This window comes from Antechinus flavipes, chromosome 2, assembly GCF_016432865.1.
Source record: "Antechinus flavipes isolate AdamAnt ecotype Samford, QLD, Australia chromosome 2, AdamAnt_v2, whole genome shotgun sequence".
Taxonomy (NCBI): domain Eukaryota; kingdom Metazoa; phylum Chordata; class Mammalia; order Dasyuromorphia; family Dasyuridae; genus Antechinus; species Antechinus flavipes.
The window spans coordinates 677,644,649-677,665,184 of record NC_067399.1 but is presented as its reverse complement, the minus strand read 5'-3'; the positions used below and the strand labels follow the sequence as shown (position 1 = coordinate 677,665,184).

The 20,536-nt window shown below is 44.8% G+C and overlaps 2 protein-coding genes across 3 annotated transcripts in view; one reads left to right on the top strand and one right to left on the bottom strand.

Moving 5' to 3' along the window:
• Positions 1-20,536, bottom strand: part of DOCK1 (dedicator of cytokinesis 1) — a 467,911-nt gene that overhangs the window by 266,281 nt on the left and 181,094 nt on the right. The gene's annotated exons all lie outside the window — the stretch shown is intronic.
• Positions 1-20,536, top strand: part of INSYN2A (inhibitory synaptic factor 2A) — a 66,495-nt gene that overhangs the window by 31,987 nt on the left and 13,972 nt on the right. The window contains exon 3 of the mRNA XM_051982708.1: positions 17,399-17,470. Within this exon, the coding sequence (XP_051838668.1) occupies positions 17,399-17,470 (72 nt within the window). The remainder of the gene's footprint in view (positions 1-17,398; positions 17,471-20,536) is intronic.

Genomic DNA, 20,536 nt, shown 5'->3' with positions numbered 1-20,536 from the left:
ATTAGAATTATCCCAAATAGAACTAGGCTGGCTCCTCATGTAGTGAGGAGCCCCCTTCAAATGAGGTCTCCAAGCAAAGGCTGTAATTATTAGAGGGCTTGTGGCCTTCTCTAGTTCTGGAAGCCTGGGATGACTGACCCTTACTAGCTCTGAACCTTTGGCAACAAACTGAATATTTTAGCAAGAACCTAATAATGTTAGGGGAGAAGCAGGTCTTCTCTGAGGCCCTTTCCTCCCTTCTACTTCTACGAGCTGCTAATTCCCTGAATGTCCACTCCCTAGCTGTTTTTAAGAACTGCCTCTGCCCAATGAGTCCCAAATGCCCTGTACTTTTACTCACTAACACAGAATTAGGTTCATTAGATAGAGTTGAACGCCTACCATGGACAGTGCATGGAGCCTGGGTGCAGGGGAAGATACAAAGACATTTTATGTCTCTAAGGTAGCAGGCTAATACAGATAAAGGTAGCATTACCGAGGAGGTGAAAAAATAATGACCAGCTTGGGAGGACCCAGTTTCGAACCTTGCTTGGGTTACTTATTACCAATGTGATTTTGGACAAGTCATAACCTCCACAGGCCTCATGGGACTAGCGGGAAAGAGAGAGTGGGTTAGAAATCCTAAAACCCCTTAAATAATAGTTAGATTGTCAGAGTCATTTCTGCTCTTTGCAAAATAAAAAGTCTGATCCCTTTGGTACTTCCAGTCTCAACTTGAATACCCTGGATATGAAATGTTCTAATCCAATGTCTGGACTGGGAAGATCAAGTCACGAATTAGCTAAATTTTCAGTACCGGTACATGAGGCCAGAAATCAGGGGGACAATGCAGAAGGAGGATGGTAAGAGAGGTCCGGGCTCCGAAGTTTAGTATTATTCTCGAGGCATCAATCCCAGATCATAAAGCTTAAATCAGAAGGAACTATAGGTACCATCAGCTTCAACCTTCCTTAATTTTACAGCTAAGGAAACAATAAAAGGCCCGGGGAGAGAGGAGTAAATAGTGGACCTCCCAGCTCTCACAGAGCTTGGACATGGCAGGACAGGGAGAACCTCCTCAAGGCCCTGCCTCCAGATTCCACGTTCTCCCCACAGGGCTCGCCTGTACTGTTAGTTTAGAAGTGTGATCTGAGAAGAGATTGTGAAACACTTCTCTTCTATTCCATTGCAGCACTGTGGATGCAGAGAGAGCTGGCTTCAAGGCCTGGTTCTGACATGTTTGTTGGGAGTGTGCGAGGTGCTTAAACCCCGTGGGGCTGGAGATGACTCTCTTAAGACCATAAATTGGGGAAGAGTCAATTCCTTCTATCAGTTTTGTCATTTGGGAGTTCCCCACATCAGGGAAATTATAATCCAGTCTCTGTCTTTCTGTTTGCCAGAAAAGGGAAATAAGCACTCATGAAGAGAGCATCTGAATATTAAATATCATTACATAAACATGAATCAATAACCGTACATATATATTTTTTGCAGACAGACATATATAGACACAAATATATGTGATTTCTGATCATTTAATAGGTGCATAAAATTGGATAGAATTTTTCCTTGAAAATATTATTTTAAAAAAATCTACTCTTCTGTTTAGAGACTTATAGACTGTTTGCTCCACAATCCCACCATAATTACTAGCTACATTTTGCAAATAAAGAAACTGAGGAAATGAAAGATTAAATGCCTAGCTCAGAGTGACCCAGTCAGGAGTGTCTGAGGTGGCCCCGGAACCCCATCGGGCCCCTCGCCAGGTCTCAGAAGCCGAACAAGGCTGGTCTCGACGGGGCTCGACCCCCACAGAGCATGAGAGCCTCGGCGAGTCACCGGCGCACACGGCTTTAGCTGCGGGGGAAAGGAGGCTGCAGCTGTGCTCGCTCTCTTGCATGTTTAGAAAAACTGACACAATTAGGGCATCGTGACACACAATAGCAAGTGACACAGGTGCCGGTGCCCTGGAACGGGCCTCTGAGCCTGACGGAGAGCAGCCCTTCTGCCCACCTGACTCCTACACGACACACACTCAAAAACACACACACACACAAACACTCAAACACTCACACGAATTCTCACACATACACAAATTCTCTCTCACACACACTCACACACATACACACACCATACACACATAACACATACACACACATACACACATAAATATACACAAATTCTCTCTCACACACATACACACAAATATACACAAATTCTCTCACACACACTCACACACACTCACACACATACACACAACATACACACATAACACATACACACAAATATACACATATTCTCTCTCACACACACATACACACACCATACACACATAACACATACACACACAAATATACACAAATCTCTCTCACACACACTCACACACACACACATAACACATACACACAAATATACACAAATTCTCTCTCACACACATACACACACCATATACACATAACACATACACACACAAATATACACAAATTCTCTCACACACACTCACACACATACACACAACATACACACATAACACATACACACAAATATACACAAATTCTCTCTCACACACATACACACACCATACACACATAACACATACACACACAAATATACACAAATTCTCTCTCACACACACTCACACACATACACACAACATACACACATAACACATACACACAAATATACACAAATTCTCTCTCACACACATACACACACCATACACACATAACACATACACACACAAATATACACAAATTCTCTCTCACACACACTCACACACACACACACAAACCATACACACATAACACATACACACAAATATACACAAATTCTCTCTCACACACATATACACACCATATAAACACAACACATACACACACAAATATACACAAATTCTCTCTCACACACATACCCACAACATATACACATAACACATACACACACAAATACACACAAATTCTCATATACACACATATATGCAACATAACACATACATAACAAACATACACACAAATACACACAAATTCTCACACACACTCACATACACAAATACACATTCTCACACATACACATACACACACACACTCACATACATTCTCACACATACACACAAATACACACACATTCTCTTAAAACCAACCCACGGCGTAGGTACAACTTATATTATTACCCTCATTTTCCACATGAGAAAGTGGAGGCGCCGATAAATTGTGTAGGCAGTAACCATAAGCAGGTTTCTCCTTACTCCAAGCTCAGGATCCTTTCCACCACACCCCCTGTCTCCTTTGTTAATCACTTTTAATTTCCTTGTTCATTACCCCATTAATTTCTTTCCTAAAGGCCTCTTAACTAGGTATTTGTGTAATTCCTAAAAAACCCTCCCTTCCCCCCCTCACCGACATGAAACCCTATCATTGAATAGTGTTCGAGGGTCCAGGTCACCCCATGGAAGGCAATGACATCTAGTAACTAGAGGGGGTGAAGGAAATGAGGCAGCCCATTCGCTGGCTTCAGGGACAGGATAATTGTCCTTGAAAATGGGGCACTTTAAGGCTAACAAGTGTTTAGTGGAGCTGAAGGTCTGAAGCCCCTTGAAGGAAATCCCACTGAGGACGACAAAGGGACTCCTGCTTAGGAGAAGAGTCCCACACTTAGGAAGTTTGGTCCGGACGGGAAGCTCCCCGGGGTCCAGCCTGGTTTATTAGACAGGAGGAAGGGTCGGTGCTCATTGGCCCATCTTCCTCTTGGCTTCAAAAGGGAACCCCAACAGCACGTTAATTGTGCTCTAACCTTTATGAAAAAACCAAAAAACTGAAATCTCTTTTAGCATTGAAGAGGGCGCTAGCTCACCAGCCACGTTCTGGACTGGCTGCTGTGGGAAACTGAGGTTATCCTGAGAGTCAGAAGCATAGAAATGAGTATCTACTTTTTCATTCTTTGATATATATAAATAATTTAGAGCCATTAGTCATTGGAGAAAGACTGGGTGAGAAACCCAGTGGCTCTTCAGGGATGATGAAGATGCTAGAATCAGCTCAATAAAATAAGAAAAAAATTGAGAAAGACAAAGGTGAAGATCAAGTGTCTGAAGCTGGATTTGAATTCTCATCTTTCTGAATCTAGGCCTAGTCTCCTATCCGCTGAATTGTTTCAATACATAATGGAATTTACACTATCAATGTCCTGATGTTTTTAATAGAGGTGAGGGAGAGCCCTAAACCTAGCAGAGCTGACCCAAGATGAGACCCAAGTTCAAGGCCCAAGTCTGACATGTCCTTGTCGTATGACCCTGGTTAAACCACTTTGTCCCAGAGAATGAAGTTTCTTCATCCATAAATGAAAATGACTTCCAGATTACCTCTAGAGTTAAACTGATTATACTGTAGAACGTAAGCTTCCAACGAACTTCTATTTGCCTATGTATCCCCAGTGATTAGCATGGAACCAAGCACCCATGGAACACTGAATATAAGGCTTGCTAATTTGACTTAATGTTTCTGAGCAATCACTTCCTTATTTGCAAAATTTATTCATTTCAACAGAGATGTATTAATTGTTTACTTTGATATGTCAAGTACTGTATCAATTAACAGACATATAAAGGTCAAAAAAAAAAAAAAAAAAAAGAGTCCCAGCCCTCATAGTCTTATTAGAGCTATAATAGATATAGAGATATAAATAGAGGTATAATAGCAGTTGTCCTATGGAGGAGCAGACCAAATTAATCTATGTAAATCACTTTGCAAATTTTAACATGATATATGAATACCAGTTATCATCCTTACAATCATTATCATCTTTATCATATTATTATTATTATTATCCTTTGAAGCTAATATCTCATTGGAAGCTACCTCATTGGATACAAGCTAAAAATCTACAAGAGAAAATTCTGAGCAGCAGCAAGTATGTTTAGGGGACGAAAGCTCTGTATATTTCCCTCTGAAAAAGCAGAACAAATTGGATTTATTGAGCGGATTGATCTGAGCTTGGTCATGAAGACTTTAGAATGATTGTTCATAGGTATGTCTGTTACCCAAATCTACAACCTAACTTAAAACCATTGTCTTACACCTGGTTTGCTGAGGGAATGTCCCAACTGTAAGGAGGGAAGATTGGTGCCATTTTGAAAGTCTCCCAAAGACATTTTGACTGATCCTTCAGAATGTTGTTCTTTATCTTGCCCATGGAACTTGAAAGATCTTTTCATAGAAATTCAATCCATTCCAGCAGAGGTGACATGAGGATAAGCAAGAAAAACAGAATCTTACTGATTTGAGATCTCTGCCAATTGGTCTTCTGTAGCTAAACACCATCTAAATGAATTGAGTGACAATTGAACATCCAGACTCCTTCTCTTCTAGTTCTGGCTCTTTATCAGTTAACATCCATCAAGTATCTATCCATGTGTCAAGCACTGAGCTAGGTAGGTACAGGAAATACAAATGCAAAAGTGTGATGTTCTTTGTCTTCAAGAAGTGCAGTAGGAGAGCCAGCATTTAAACAGGTTGGGATCTCAAAATTTAAGAGTCATCAGGGACCTCAGAAACTAAATTAAAGTCAAATGTTAATGGTACTTAATAATGAAATAAATATGGCAAATGGTCACAGACTTTTTTCTTGAATCATTCTAAAGAGTAGGAACTCACTAAATCCTAGGGCATCATCTCACTTCGGGAAATACTAACCATTAGGAAATTTTCACCTAATTCAGCTCTCTATTTGCTTCTTTCAAACTACCATTTTCCTTCTGAGAGGATTATGGATTTGCAGTTTTTTGAATAACTTCATTTCCCTTTCCACTAATACATCAGGGGATGGGACTTATTCTGATATCTTTATATTAGTTCCCAATAAGCACTGAATATCAGGTGCAAATCAAATTAAAAAAAAATAGATAGCTTCCCTTTTCTTAGTTGCATTGATTTTGCTTGTGCTAAAGCCTTTCTATTTGATGGAATTAGATTTATCTATTTTATCTTTTGCATAAGAATTTTTCTTCTACAAAAAAGTCACATCTGAGTGTTATCTCTCTCTCTCTCACACACACACACACACACACACACACACACACATTTTGGGTGCTTAAAGCGAACAAAGAAAGTCTAGGGAATAAGAGACAAGATTAAGAAAAAAAGCATATAAACTCTGAAAGTAGGAAAGAGAAAGAAGTAGAGGAACAAACCTTCAGGTTTCCCATCTCATCCTCCAGAAGACATAAGGTCAAACTCATTTACTCATTACTTTTTAAATTCTCCTAAGTGTCACATCCCTCTATTCAGCTATGGCAGGGAACGTTGTGTCCTTCCCTGTCTATGGTGTTCACGTTTTGTTCTTCTTGACATTTCAAGAGTCCCTTATTTCCCCATCAGGTACAAGCAGCACAGCTGCGATTTCTTTTTTCCTTAATAGGCTATTTTCCCTTCAAGCCCATGCTTTTCAGTTTCAACTGTAAAGTAGCAGCTATTTTCCTCCCTTTTTATACATGAGAGTATCTAAGACAATCGTCTGAAATCCAAATTCCAATAATTCATCATCAGCATTTTGCAACAGAATTATTTCCCAAAATATTTCTTTTCTAGAACTTACTTTCTCCCCTCCTTTTTCTATCTCCTCAGCAAGATCTCTCCTGTGCAATAATAGAACTCCTGCTCTCTCTCTCTTCCTCTTCAGAGTCCTCAGCTTCCAATCTACCCAGGAAAGAACAAGCTGTCCCTCACAATATTATTCTAATCTATATAGCTCTTGCTTCTCCTTATGGAACATAAGCCCTAAGAAGGCAAGGGCAACTTGTTTTGGTCTGTGGACATTTCAGGGGTAGAGGAGCAGAGGTAAAGGGCTAGAAGGAGATGCTCCCTAACATGTAGCACTAGCTTCTCCATTCCCTATAACTCATATCCTTGTAAAGGTCTTTGAAATCACCTTCCTCTGTAGAATGTGAAAATAGTTTCTAATTCTGTGAAAGCTTTGGGAATCAAAATGATGAAAATACTCACTCCTCTAAAGCCCCAGACATCTTTTTTTATTTTCCTATGGCAAAGAATCAGGGTACGATGAACAATGAATCCATGGAATCCATGTTTTTCAATTTCTATTATTTTATATTGTGAGAAGAAGTTGGGTCTTCAGCTTAGGGGATTAAAAAGACCAAAGCCCAGCCAGTCTACACAGGTTTACAAATGTTCAGGAGCATGGTTTATGGAATCTTGGAGAAAACTTTCTACTTGTTGAAGATGACAGTAAAAGATATCCAACATTTTTCAAAGGCAAGTGCTTCCCCATTGCTCTCAAACTATGTGGTTTCTTGTGTTCTGAGGGACCTTCAGATCAAATCAATCAACTCCATTAATGGACATTTATTAAGCACCCACTAGATGCCAGGTTCTATGCTAAGCTCTGGAAATACAGATAGGGATAAAGGCTGGGCTGTGGCCTCCGGGAGCTCACACGATCCTGGGAGCTCTTGATCTTACGAGGCTGAGGTTGGACAAACCCAAGTGGTTAATTCTGGGTCTTTGGGGAGGATGTCACCCATGTGCCCCTAGAAGCAGCAGGTTCTCTGCTGATGGGGACAACCAAATGGCACTGAAACCATGAGCAATGGAGAGCAGCACGTGGTGGCTGAAGGGGTTTTAGAGAGGAGGAGTCCATCTGGGCTGCCCCTTCCAGGAGAAGGAGCAGTGAATTGGCCCCTGGGGACCAGCTCTGCCTTAATCAGCTGCAGCAACCTCGAGCCAAGCCCAAGGCCTCAGTCTGCCTTAAAAACAGGCCCTGAACTATGTTCACTCAGGTGACCCCTTTCCAGGACTCATTTGGGCTTCATAATGGAATTTGGTGAGTGCCATCAATCATCCAACCACTAAGAATCTGTGGAGGTTTTTCTGTGTCCGGTGTCATCTGTTTGAGACCTTGAGGGGACCTCAAAATGACATTAAAGAGAGCGCATCCAAGCATGTCATTTTACAAATAAAAAAGCTGAGATCCAGAGAAGGACTCCAAATCTTCCCCAAGTCACATAGGGAACAAAAAAGCAGAAAAACTCAAGGCCGCTACCAGAATAAGCTCTAATATGCTAATTTTCATTGTTTATATTTTTCATCTTTTTCCCAATACCTAGGAAAGTATGAAAATGTCATGACTGATTAAACTAATTAGTTAATTAACAGAAGCTGAGATTTTGAGTGAGCAATTTTCATTGACAGGCTATAAAGAAATGAACAACCAATGAACTTCAGAGGGCAGATTTTAAAAGGATCGTCCCTGAAGGGAAGGTCCTCTAAGGAGCTTTGCCTTCCCTATACAGATGCTCTTAATCAAATAGACCCGATGTGTCCAAGTATCAGAGGCAAATGGAATGGGGGTTATTGAATACAACTTAAAAGACTTCAAAATTGAACCCCACAAATAACCTCTGTTTTCCAAAGTCCAAAAAAAGACCAACTCTAAGACTGGAAAATTGAGAAGGAAGAATTCTATAGCATTTATGGGTAAACAAACATCAGCCAAGATCTGGAATGAATAAAACAAAAAGAACCCCACTTTCCATGAAAAAACAATTTGGGTTGAGAATCTAGTTACTTGAGCTTCTCTTAAAAATACATCAAAGAAAATTATAAATAAAAGATGAAAAGTTTCAATAGCTATTTACCATCCACAATGCTCAGAAAACAAAAAATTATAGGTGCCAAATATAAAACCCCCTGCTAGTCAGAGGTGCGTCATCAGCAGGTTATAATCTAATCGAATCCATTTACATATATAATTGTATTTGCCTTGGTAACGCTGACCCATCAGACTTCCATTGGTATCAATTTTTAATAAAACCCAGATGAAGATTTGTTTCTCTTCCAAGAAAACAAGCGAATCAATTCAGTACCTTGCGAAAAGCTTCTCCGACTACCTTCAATGAAAGGGAAATACGGTGTTCATCACTGACATCGTTTTTGAAACCGAGTCCCTTCTGCAAGTTAGGAGGAAATTGTTAAAGTGCGATGAAAACCAGAGGCCTGGATCTCCAGAACTTCACCAATCTGGTAGCAGACAAACACAGGCCAAAAATTGAACACATCCACCTATTTTCCTACCGTCTTATTTTCCTTTGGAAAAGGAGGAAGACCCAAAGGAAATGAGAAGGACGAGAAGGGGTGATGAGAGGAAGTAGAGAGGGAAATACGGGGAGAAGGGGAAGGAGAATGAGGAAAGCAGGCCATGGTCCATGTACCTGCTTTGGAATTGGTATGAAGGCGGTTCATCAATTTTAATTTCTTAAACTAGCAGCACGGGCAGTTGGTGCAACAACTGTTATTTTCAGGTTAGATTTTTACTCTGGGTAATAAAAATCCAGACAATTAAAGCCTCCCTAATAGCCAGAGGCTGTGCAAAGTTATAGCTGCGACACTTTTGGAGGGCTTTTGGATGCATAAAAGTTAATTTGTCAACACTGTCTTTGAGAGTAGTGAAAAAGGGATGTGTCACTGCAGCATCTTCGTGATAGGCTAAGAACAGGTTCCATTCATGAAGAGGCTAACTGTAACTACTGGGGCCAGAAGATTAGGTGCGGGCAAAATCAGAGATGGAGGAAGGAGCCCCCGGCCGACCAGTGAGTAAGGGAGGTTGCGTGGATTTATAGACAGGAGAGAAGGAAGGGCAAATCTGACTTCCTGTGATTATGACACCTCTCTGAGACTCAACTGGATTGTGAAGTGGAAGATCCCTGCTGACTCACAGCATAGGTTAAAGTATTAGAAGGACAGAAGAGTCTGAAATGATGAAGCTCCATCATTCATAAGGGCAGGAAGCTTTTATTTAGCATAAGCAAACAAGTCTCTTTCCAACCAGCCCACTCTAGCCATTACTCAAATACAAGGAGGATCAGAAGCCCCCAGCAGTGCGACCCAGTGGTTCTTAAATTTATGGTGGAAACTGCAATAATGGACATGAAACATTTGTAGATTTCTGCAAAGATGGTACCAAAGTGGACGGCCGTGATTCTCAAGGAGAAACCTATGAGCTGGGCGGCTGTGGGGCAGTCATGTCGACGTAAGCCTAATTTCCTACAAAATGTGGGTACTAACAATTACAATAACAATCTCACAGACTAGTTGGGAGAATGGTCGTTTGTAAGTCTCTAAGTGCCAGGGAAGTACAAGCCATTATTCATTTATGAATCCATTCTGTGGGATGCGGAATGGACTTTCCTATAGAAACATTGTTATGAGCATTCCTTATGGTCCGAGGCAAAGGCCCAAAAGAGTATTTAATCCATAACACAGATTGGCAATCACATCTCAAGGACCGCCCTGGGACCTGTGAATGAAGCATTACTGGGTAGGAGGTGGAAGGAAACTTTCATTTCCCAGTTGTTGGATTCCCAAAAGAAGTTAGAAAGGGAAGCTCATTGAATGCCCTTTGAACAATCCTTACTTAGCGCTTCCCACCGGCCCTTTACCCGGAAAAACGATGGCTGACAGGACCTGGATTCCTCAGCCTGACTTTCCCTCACAGAGATCCACTCCAGAATCTCCAGCTGGGTTTTTAATACAATTCACGGTAAGTCCAGTTTGGACCCAAATCCAAGAAATAGGACTGACTCAGTATCCCTGGAACAGTGAAAAGGGCACTAGCTTTGGAGCCAAAGGCTTCTGCAACTTCCTACCTACATGACCCGAGTCGACCTTTCTGGACCTCAATTTATTTGGCAGTAAAATAATACTAAATGAACACTGAGATCTCTTCAGATCCTATAGAGAGAAGTTTATGAACCCTCCCCACAAAAAAGTCCCCAAATGTGTGAATCAGGAGCCAGTAAATTTCAGATTTCCTTAGGCAGACATATGCTTGTCTGAGTCGATGGTTAATCAGGGGCAGCCTCCGCCCAACTTTCAGAAATTTGTTCCAAGATCCTCTGACTCAGTCAGGATGTGTAAATGAAACCATGGGAAGTGAGATAATTTCAAGAAAATGAGACACACATCCAGAAGTCTAACGTTCCCAAACGTGGCCAGGTCACGGGTGTCCAGTAAATAGAGATGAGGAGATCCTGGGGAGAGCGACCTGTTTAAACTACCACCTGCCCAACCTGGTATTTGTGGCCCTTCACGTGCCGTTCCTGATGACTTGTCCACATACTCTGTGTTCTGTGGAAGAGGAAGTCGGGTGAACGGGAAAGAAGGAAAGGAGAGAGGATGGGGAAAATGAAAGAAGGAAGGAAAGGATTTATCCATACCTCAGGATGAGGTAAAAAGGTTATCAATAAGGAGAAGACTATTGTTTTGAAAAAATTTAAGAAGAAACCTTTTGCAAAGTGTCCTGGACAATGGCAATATGCATAAAATATGTTTTTTTCTTCCCCATCTTCAGTTGCATCTAGTTTGCAACTTCAGTTTGAACTAGTTCAAATGGATAGTCAATAGAATATTGAGTTTAGAGCCAGGAAGATCTGGATGCCTAGAACTTAAGTGCCTATTTAAGTGCTTATTGGACTGAAATCAGGGCCTTAGTTTCTTTATTTTGGGAGGTTGAACTCCATGACTTCCAATTATCCTCCCAGATATAAATCTAGGATCCTCGGACTCAGTTGTCATTCCAAATCTTAGCACATGGGACAACTGAGGCCGGGGTCTTGGCTGGAAGAGTCTGTCCCCCCTAAAACACTCTGCCATCTGCAGAAGGGGCTGATTATGGAAAGGTCACTGACTAAAAAGTCTTTCTACTGAATTATGGAGCCTGTCACTCATGAGTAAAGTGAGAAAACCAGAGCCATCATTAAAACAAGGGTGGCCATGAGAATCCAAACCAGGAGGGAAAGGGATGAGCCAGGTGGGCTGCTCCGGCACCTGCCGCCGCCGTGGCCAATGAACCTGCGGCCATATTTCTGAAAGCGTTCTGCTTTAGGGAATGCTCATGTTCTTTGGCTCTCAAAATTGAACCGAATCTTTTCAATTCTCTTCCTTCACTCATGGAATCCATATTCTACTTTCTTTGATTTTGTATGGACTAGATACGTGTGGATTGAGACATACGTACATGTATATGGCGTCCCACTTTGATCTGCACTGTAAGAATGGTTTTCAGGCACGGATTACACCCTTGATGTGTAACTATTAGGTATCTTAACTTGAAACGGAAAACTTAAACCCAGAAAACCCTTGGTATGGCAAAAAGCCCGAGGTTCGAGGCTGGACCTCGAGACTTCCCGGCAGTGAGACCGGGCAGAAAGTGCCGAACCTCGCTGGGTTCCAGTTTACTCATCTCTAAAATCAGGACAGTAGGAAATGCTCTGGCTCGAAGGCCCTCCTTTGATTTCTAAGATTTTCCAACAGGAGGCCTCCTTTACTGAGTGTGCATTTAAGCACAGCCGACCCTTTGAAAAACAGAAGAAAAATTATGAGAAAGGCGAGCACTTTGGCAGCAGGTTTTTTCAACAATAATGAGGCAAACATGGAGGTAACGAGACTCTACTTGTTAGCAGCCAGGGGCTCCATCTGACCCAAGCTTTGGGATCTGCCGGAGCTTCCAGGGAAGTGTCTGATTACAAACGCTGACTTTAAAGGGACTTCAGGACCAGCTGGCATTTATCTGGCACTTGGAGGTTGACTCAGTGCTTCAAATGTATGATCTTACTGGATTCTCACAGCATCACAGAGAGCCAGAGACTTCCTGGCCATCTTCAGCTGCAGCTGGGGGGCCACTTGTCCAGGATACAGTAGAAGGTTCAGGACAGAACTGACCAGAGGCCTAAAGGTCCCTTCTGGCTCTGACACTCAGGAATTCTCTAACATAGGGACAACCAGGAGCGCTGGGCCCGAAGCCAGAACTTGTGACCCTGGGCAAGTCACCTGTCCCTGTCTGCCTCAGTTTCCTCATCTGTAAAATATAATAGGAGAGGAAATGGCAAACCACTCCAGTATCTTTGCCAAGAAAACCCCAAGGAGGTCGTAAAGAGTAAGAAGTAACTGAAATAAGTGAACAATGAAAATTCTGTAACATTTACTTGTGTGAATCCTGCTAGATAGCTTTTTCTTCTCAGAGCCTAGCATACTCCCTAATCAAGGTTTTCCATATTTCATGCAAGGAAAAAAGAAAACAACAATAAAAGAAAATGGGGCGGGGAGGGTGGAGGAAGAGTGAAAGATGGACTCCTAAATATGATGAAGGATGATATGGCGGACAACAGGAAAACCAAAAAATTCTGGGGAAATAAAGTTGATACTCTTAATACTAATGGTAGTGCTGTTAATGAACAAGTATTTATTAAGCACCTACTGTATGCGTTGTAGGCGCTGAGCCAAATAAGACAAGCTCAACCCTACAAGAGACTTATATTCTATCCAAAAACCCAAAGGTAACAGTTAATATTGATGAAAGCTTCAAGGACTGGAAAGCATATTACAGACATTACCCCATCTTACTGTTGTTGTTCTGACCATAAAAAAGTCTATGTATGCAAAGGGTTTGATGAACTTAAATAGAAATGTCAGCTACTATTATCAGGTTAGTGGCGTTACTAAGGTGTGATTTTTAGAATGGGAAGACTGAGATACAAAAAGGGTTAATGACACAGTGCTTAGGGGTCATATTCAGGGTCAAAAACCAAGTCTTTCCTGACACCCAATTTTGTCAAAGCCTAGGTACGAGACAAACTTCGATGGTTTCCAGATTAGCCAACAATAAGATGACAAAATGTTGACCACCATGCACAAGCTCAACAACTCCAATGTAGGTGAAATCCTACAAGGGAGTGAGCTACCCAACTTTCCGCATCCACTCACGGCAACCACAAGACAGGAGACTTAAGGTTAGGGCCCAAGGGAGGTGCCTCGTTGGGAAAACATGGAGCCCGAAGATTTTCCCAATTTCTGACTTTCATTGTACATTTATACTCTGTTAGAACAAAGAGATAAAATTAGTCTGTGATCTTGGGCAGGGATGAGTGAAGAGACCAAGAATAACTTCAGTTTTATTTCACACACTTAATGATAATTCCCATCATCCATTGATTGTTTTGCCCTGGAGTCAGCACAAGACTTGAGAGAACCCCAAGATGTCAAATCCCAGGAGAGAACGAGTTTTAAAATTCTAGAAATGTGTCACATTTTGGAGAGAAAAATATACCATTTCTTAAAGATATTCTCTTTCCCGAGGGCATCTGTAGCAATGCTCTAAGCCATATGCTAGCAAGGCTTTTAGAAAATTATCAGGGCCAGACTGCTAAAATACCATCCCCTGGCTCGCTTCCAGCCTTAGAAACAGTTGCGGATCTGGGAGCTGCCTTTTAAAGACCTTCGTTATCGTAGGGTTGGACTTGGTGAGCTGCTAACTCTACACGCTGCCCCGCCCCTGGCAGATCTGCCGTCTAGAAGTAGCCCAAAGGGCAGTCATGAGCGTGGCCTGGCAGGCCCCACAATGCACCACAGGTTCTCCAGATGACAAGAGGGATGAAATGACCTGGCCAGAGCCACCCATGAAAGTCCCCGGGGAAGTCGGCTCCTTCTCTGGGACACTGAGGAGACAATGGAGAAGGGTCTTTCCAAGGGGCTGCGGCCTATCCAAGGGGCTCAGTCAGGGTCCTCGGCTGGGGCTCTGGCTCCAGCTGATGCTCCCCCGAGGCTTCATGGTGAAGTCCAGCAGGAACTATGCTCTTCTGGCAGAGCCTTTGGAAAAAGCCGGGGTCCCCCCAAGGCGTGGGTGCTAAGGCAGAGCTCAGACCGGGGTTTGCGGGGGGTGGGGGATAATCTCCACCGCTTCCAAACCTGCCCATCGTCTCTGTCTGCAGCAGCTCAACTTATTCTGAAGGCTGCTACTTCTGACCTTCTTGGAAGTGGAAAAGAACAAAAGTCAGGGAAATTCTCTACAAAATGGCTTCCTCCCCGTCCGATGCAAGGAACTTCCCCGCTCCTAAGTGGAGGAGCAGTGGTTAGCGTCCTGAGCATTTCATCAAGAAGGCCTGAAATCAAATCTATCAGCTCTCGTGTTGTTTTACTATGTATTATACAGTTTCTCACAGATGCTTCTTTGTTGGTTTTTGGTATATTCCAAAACATCAGTGTTCATCAAGGACTTAAATTTAAAATAAAAAAAAAAAAACACAAAACAAAAACAAAATTTGAGATAAAATTTTGCATATAAGAATTAAATAATTGTGTGACCCTGGATAAGTCTTAATACTTGAGAGACGTTTGTCAATAAAATGGGGTCATTTTTTTTTTTTAAAGAAAGAAAACCTTTCCCAGGCAGGTGGATGGCCACAAGTGACTGAAGTTGTTATTTCTAAAAAGATTTCAGGGGTCCCGGTAACAGGGACTTCACTGTGGAGAGGAGCCTCAGGGAGGGCAGAGGACCCTAAATCTGGGCTGACAGAGGCCGCCTGGTCCAAGTCTGGGCCTTGTTTCAGGTGAGCAAACTGAGCCCCGGAGACTGCCTGGCCACAGGGCCAGGAGCCGGGCCAGGACCGGGCCTGCAGATCCACGGGCCAAGCTGTTTGCCTCCTATTTGTTCTCCAGCACGTGAGAACAAGGCACAGCAGGAGCTCTGCAGCCAGAGTGGGAGAAGGCTGGGCTTGAGAGGCCCTTCCTAGCTCTGGGAGCCTCCGCTGGCTGGTGGGCATCAGCCTGCCCCCGAGACTGCCCTGGGCTGGACAAATGGAGCTAGCCCGTTACCAAACAGGAAGACCGTGGAACAGTTCCTACCTGAATCCGCTCCTGGGGATGCTGTGTGAAGCGCCTAAGACCCCAAAGGTGAAGGCTCAAAGGTCAAGGCCAGACTTTGACAGTCAATATCTGTGCAGCAGAAAACAACCATGGAGAAACAAAAGCACCTTTCCAACTGGATTACCTAATCCGCGGACAGATATGGTTCCGGTCACAGCACCAAGAAGCTCCGCGGCAGATGCTGACCACCCCTCCTTACTCTCTCCTCCTGGTCCCAGCACGAGGGCCCATTGACAGAAACAAGTCTGGCTCGGGTTCGAGTCAGTCCTCTCTCCCTGAACGGAAGCCGTCGAGCAGTTGTGCTCGTCTCTGGGCGCAAGGGGGAAAATGCGGAAACGGTATCGGTTCTTCACAAAGAACGCAGAGGGAAGGCGTCCCGGCGGACGGGGAAGCACCGGAGTCATCTCGACATCATTTTCTCAAGGGGAGCCTGACAGATTTTCAGGGCGACCCAGATGTCTTCAAGAAACTGAGCCAAAAAGCTCTTCATTTATATTCATGCAAATTGATTGTCCAATACCCATCAAAAATAACTGTCCTGCAAAGCCCTCGTGGCAGAGTACAGCTGAGTGAAATCATCTCAAAGCATTCTCCGCAGAAAAACAGGAGCCCCAAGAGCCACGCTCCAAGGCCCAGGAACCTAAGATCCCCACAGCAAGCTCTGGAGCCCCAAGATCCCCACTGCAAGCTCGGGGGCACCAAGATTCCCACTGCAAGCTTGGGAGCCCCAAGATCCCTGCAGCAAGCTCTGGAGCCCCAAGATCCCCACTGCAAGGCTCAGGAGCCCCAAGATCCCTGCTTCAAGGCCCTAAGATCCCACTGCAAGGCCCTAAGATCCCCATTGCAAGGCTTGGGAGCCCCAAGATCCCCACTGCAAGGCTTGGGAGCCTCAATATCCCCAATGCAAGGCCCGGGAGCCCCAAGATCCCCACTGCAAGGCTTGGGACCCTCAAGATCCCCACTGCAAGGCTTGGGAGCCCCAAGATCCCCACTGCAAAGCTTGGGAGCCCCAAGATCCCCACTGCAAGGCTTGGGAGCCTCAAGATCCCCAATGCAAGGCCTGGGAGCCCCAAGATCCCCACTGCAAGGCCCAGGAGCCCCAAGATCCCCACTGCAAGGCTTGGGAGCCCCAAGATCCCCGTTGCAAGGCCTAGGAGCCATGGGGGTGGTGGGGCCCAATCCTGCCAGCACCCAGTGCAGTCACGAAGCCCCTTCTCCCTCCCGGCCCTCAGTTTTGGTTTTGGGGTCTGTTTTGTACAGAAAGGGCCTGGACACAGTCAGGTCTTACTCTACCATCTCAAGATGCTCTGAACTAAACCAGTCAAAAGGTCAAGAGGTCAGTCCAAATCAAAGCATCACCATGACCAAGGATTAGTTTTTTTCCCCCATCAAACTTGGAACATGATAAATATAAACTGCCGGGACGCAAAGCAAAGCCCATTGCTGATGAGAAGTGAGGGAGATGATTTAGCTCAACCAACAGCTTCTGTTCCCACACGAAATTTAATTTAAATATTTTCCTCGCTGCACACATTACATCTAAGTACAATAAACACATAATCAGTCGAATGGAAAACCCAACGTTAATCAGTTTTCATTACCATGAACAGCAATGACTCTCGGTTGTGGGGAGGAGGGAAGTGGGGGGCCAGGGAGGGGTTCAGCTTCCCCATAAGGGGGCCCACTAACCCTCGGTCCTCTCCTCTTGGCAGGCTTTCCTACAGGACTGGCCAGGACACGGCAAACTGTGCCACGTGCAGGAACAGCGCCTGCATCATCTACAGGTAAGTCCCACGCCCTGGCGGCCCCGAGCCGCCATCGCCGCTGGGAGGGGATGGCTGGCAGCAGCCTGGGAGGCGGGGACAACCATGGGAGGGGCAGGTGGGGGGCTCCCTGGGCCGGGAATGGCTGGTCCCCTGTAAGTCCATCTGAACGTCCAAGAGCCATTCTCTGGAAGGAGTTTATGGCGGGTCAGGCGGGCGCTGAGAAGGCCTGCAAAGGCCTGGCGTCAGCCAGCACAGCCCCACGCCCGACAAGGACCTGACGCCCAGCAAGGGTTTGGGAAACGCCTCGGGGCTCACTGACGGGCTGAGCGGGTGCTGGGCATGGGGGGACACCGGAGACTGGCTCAAAGCCATGTGGAGCTCCTTGACGCTACGCTCTTCCTGCACCAGCCAAGCCCGAAGCGCCGTGTTCAGGGTTAGGAAACCACTGGTGCCCTCAATGAACGTAGGTACCCACAGACTGTACACTCACGGAGGGGCGAATGGTGTTCGACTACAACATATGTACGTGTATACATGTGAGGGTGTATGTGTGTGAGTGTGTGTGAGAGTGTGTGTGTATACACGTGTCTACATGTGTGTGAGAGGCTGGAACAATTTGCACCAGGGGAGTAAGACTGAAAATCTTAGCTGTTAGGCAGGTCCTGGACCGTGGAAGCGCCGGAGCAAAGGGAGACAGAGATTCTCTGCCGATACTTGTGAGGAGACGTTCCAACACCACAAGCGGTGACCTCGTGGTAGCAGACAGACAGATAAGGAAGCTTAAGCGCGTGGGAAGCTGGGTCAGAGTTTACCCGCCCGGCCGTAAGCCACGGGAAGATTTCCAGAAGCAGGACACGCACAGCCGGGAGCGGAGGGGGGCTGTAGAGATCAGGGGCTGTGCCTGAAATTATTTTACCCCCAAGAGGAGTGGTCACCACGGGAGGCCGCCATGCTGGTTGGCGACTGCGCCATCTTTTGGCAAGAAAACTGATCCTGAAATTCCGTCACCAGCGCGGCCCGAGACTGCTCTTCTCTGAAACGCTTTCAGGCAGCAAAAAGGGAGGTTTTAGGAGTTCAGTGCTCATGTTTCAGTCAGATTTGACCTTGAGCTGGGTCAAAGGACCATCTGGCACAGCTGCAGATGGAGAAGGCGACAGAAATGATGACAATAATGAGATTAGCTGAGCTCCATATTGGCCGTGTGGCCAGCGCTGCACCGGAGCCAGCCAAGAATGGGAGACGGTCGCGGGCTCGGCCCGACAAACTCAGGTTAATTGGGCCGGCACAGTAACGGGGACCATGAACCATCGCTGGATGTGAGGGCACCACAGCTGGGCTCGAATCCCAGGCCTGCCCGTCCAAGGACAAGGCGCTTAGCTTTGTTGGGCCCCGTTTTTGTTTTCTAAGAAAAAAGGGGGCCAGGTGGGTGGGGTGACTCGGCACCAAATTTGCGATCCCGATTCCGGCTTTCTGTCGCAGCCGACGAGGCCGGTTTCCCAGGAAAGCATGTAGGAAGGACGGGGCCACTGTTCTGCCTTCCCCAGAGATGGAAGGGATCTCCTCAGGAGGGAGGGAGGGACTCTTCCTCACGGGAGCAGAGGCTGCAGAACTTGTGAAGTAGACAGGATTCTTGCTTAGGCAAGAGCTGGACTATTATGGTCACCAAAGTGCCTCCCAAGGTGGAGACTCTGATTTTATCTTCGACCCCTGAGCCAAAGTGCCATAACCCAAGCAGACGGAGTTATCCTGGAAGAGCTAAGGGAAAGGGCCAAGAACAGGGCTTTGTTCCTGCTGCCAATGTTGTTTCTCTTAATCTTTTGCAACGGCCCTCCCCATTTGGAATGGGTAAATAATCCCAAGGAGGCATCTTTTAGGGACTGCATGGGTAGCTTGTTGTTTGTTTTATTATGGTCACATAGGCAAGATTTTTACTGAAGAGAAGTCCAACTTCCTCCCAGATTAGAATGGCAAGATTACAAGGGGGAAAGCTGGAGGCAAAGGGAGGGAAGTTCCTCTAGGAAACCATCAGAACACGCAGTGACACCCCACACATCATGTGATTGCAAAATCAAGCCCAGAGCCAACTTTGATGAGATATAATTCCAAGGAGTCACCTGGTTTGGATAGCCATGGCCTTTGTTACTGTGATGTCAATTTTCTAAAACACTGCTCTTAATATAAAGTAACCCTAATATAATATTATATGGTAATGATATTATATTATGATAATATATATTACATTATATGATACGATACTATATAAGCTATGATATGATATGTTAATAATTTTAATATAAAGTAACTCCAGTCCTAATCAATGGGGTGATTATTTAGAGCCCCAAAGTTTGCTGGCTCCCTTTCCCCATTCCCTACCTTGAGGTATTACTCTTTAAGGGTCATACTTAGCAAGAGATGCTGAGTTTGGAGAGCAGTCTTTTAAAGGTCCTTATGAGTACGCGATAATATGGCCATTCTGTCTAAATACACCAGCAAGATGGAGTCAAGTTAAGGAATAAAACATTCCGTGACAGAAATCTCTTAAAGAAACCACCTCTGTCAAGAACTACTTGGCTAAAACATATTTTCCCCTCCAACTATTTATCAAATATAGAACTGCCAAGAAAATGGTCAATCATCTCAAGAGACCAGATTGGAGGAGGTAAAGTTACTGTCCCTGTATAGATTTTGAAAAGTACCAACAACTTAAGAAACGCTAGATTTGCTTTTCTGAGAGGTGAAATGCAGAAGGGGAGGAGGGATGGGATGGGGGGGGGGGGGCACAGGCTCAGTGAAACCAGTAGTAGTGAAATGCCTAATGTCTCCCGAATCCTCTGGAGGCCATATTTGAGCACACATTCTCTCCCAGTCATGGCCCACCCCCTAATTCACCCCCATCCCTCTTCCCAAGTGCATCAGTGCCTCCTAGACCACATCATCAGATGGGCCACATAAAGGCAGAAACATGCAAATTCTCAATGACCACATTTCCCCTTAAAGCTGAATGGCCCAGAGCGTTCTAACAGACCCAATCTACTTCCTGCGATTCCTCTGGCCAGAAAGCCCGACACCAGGGGGCTCAGTCAT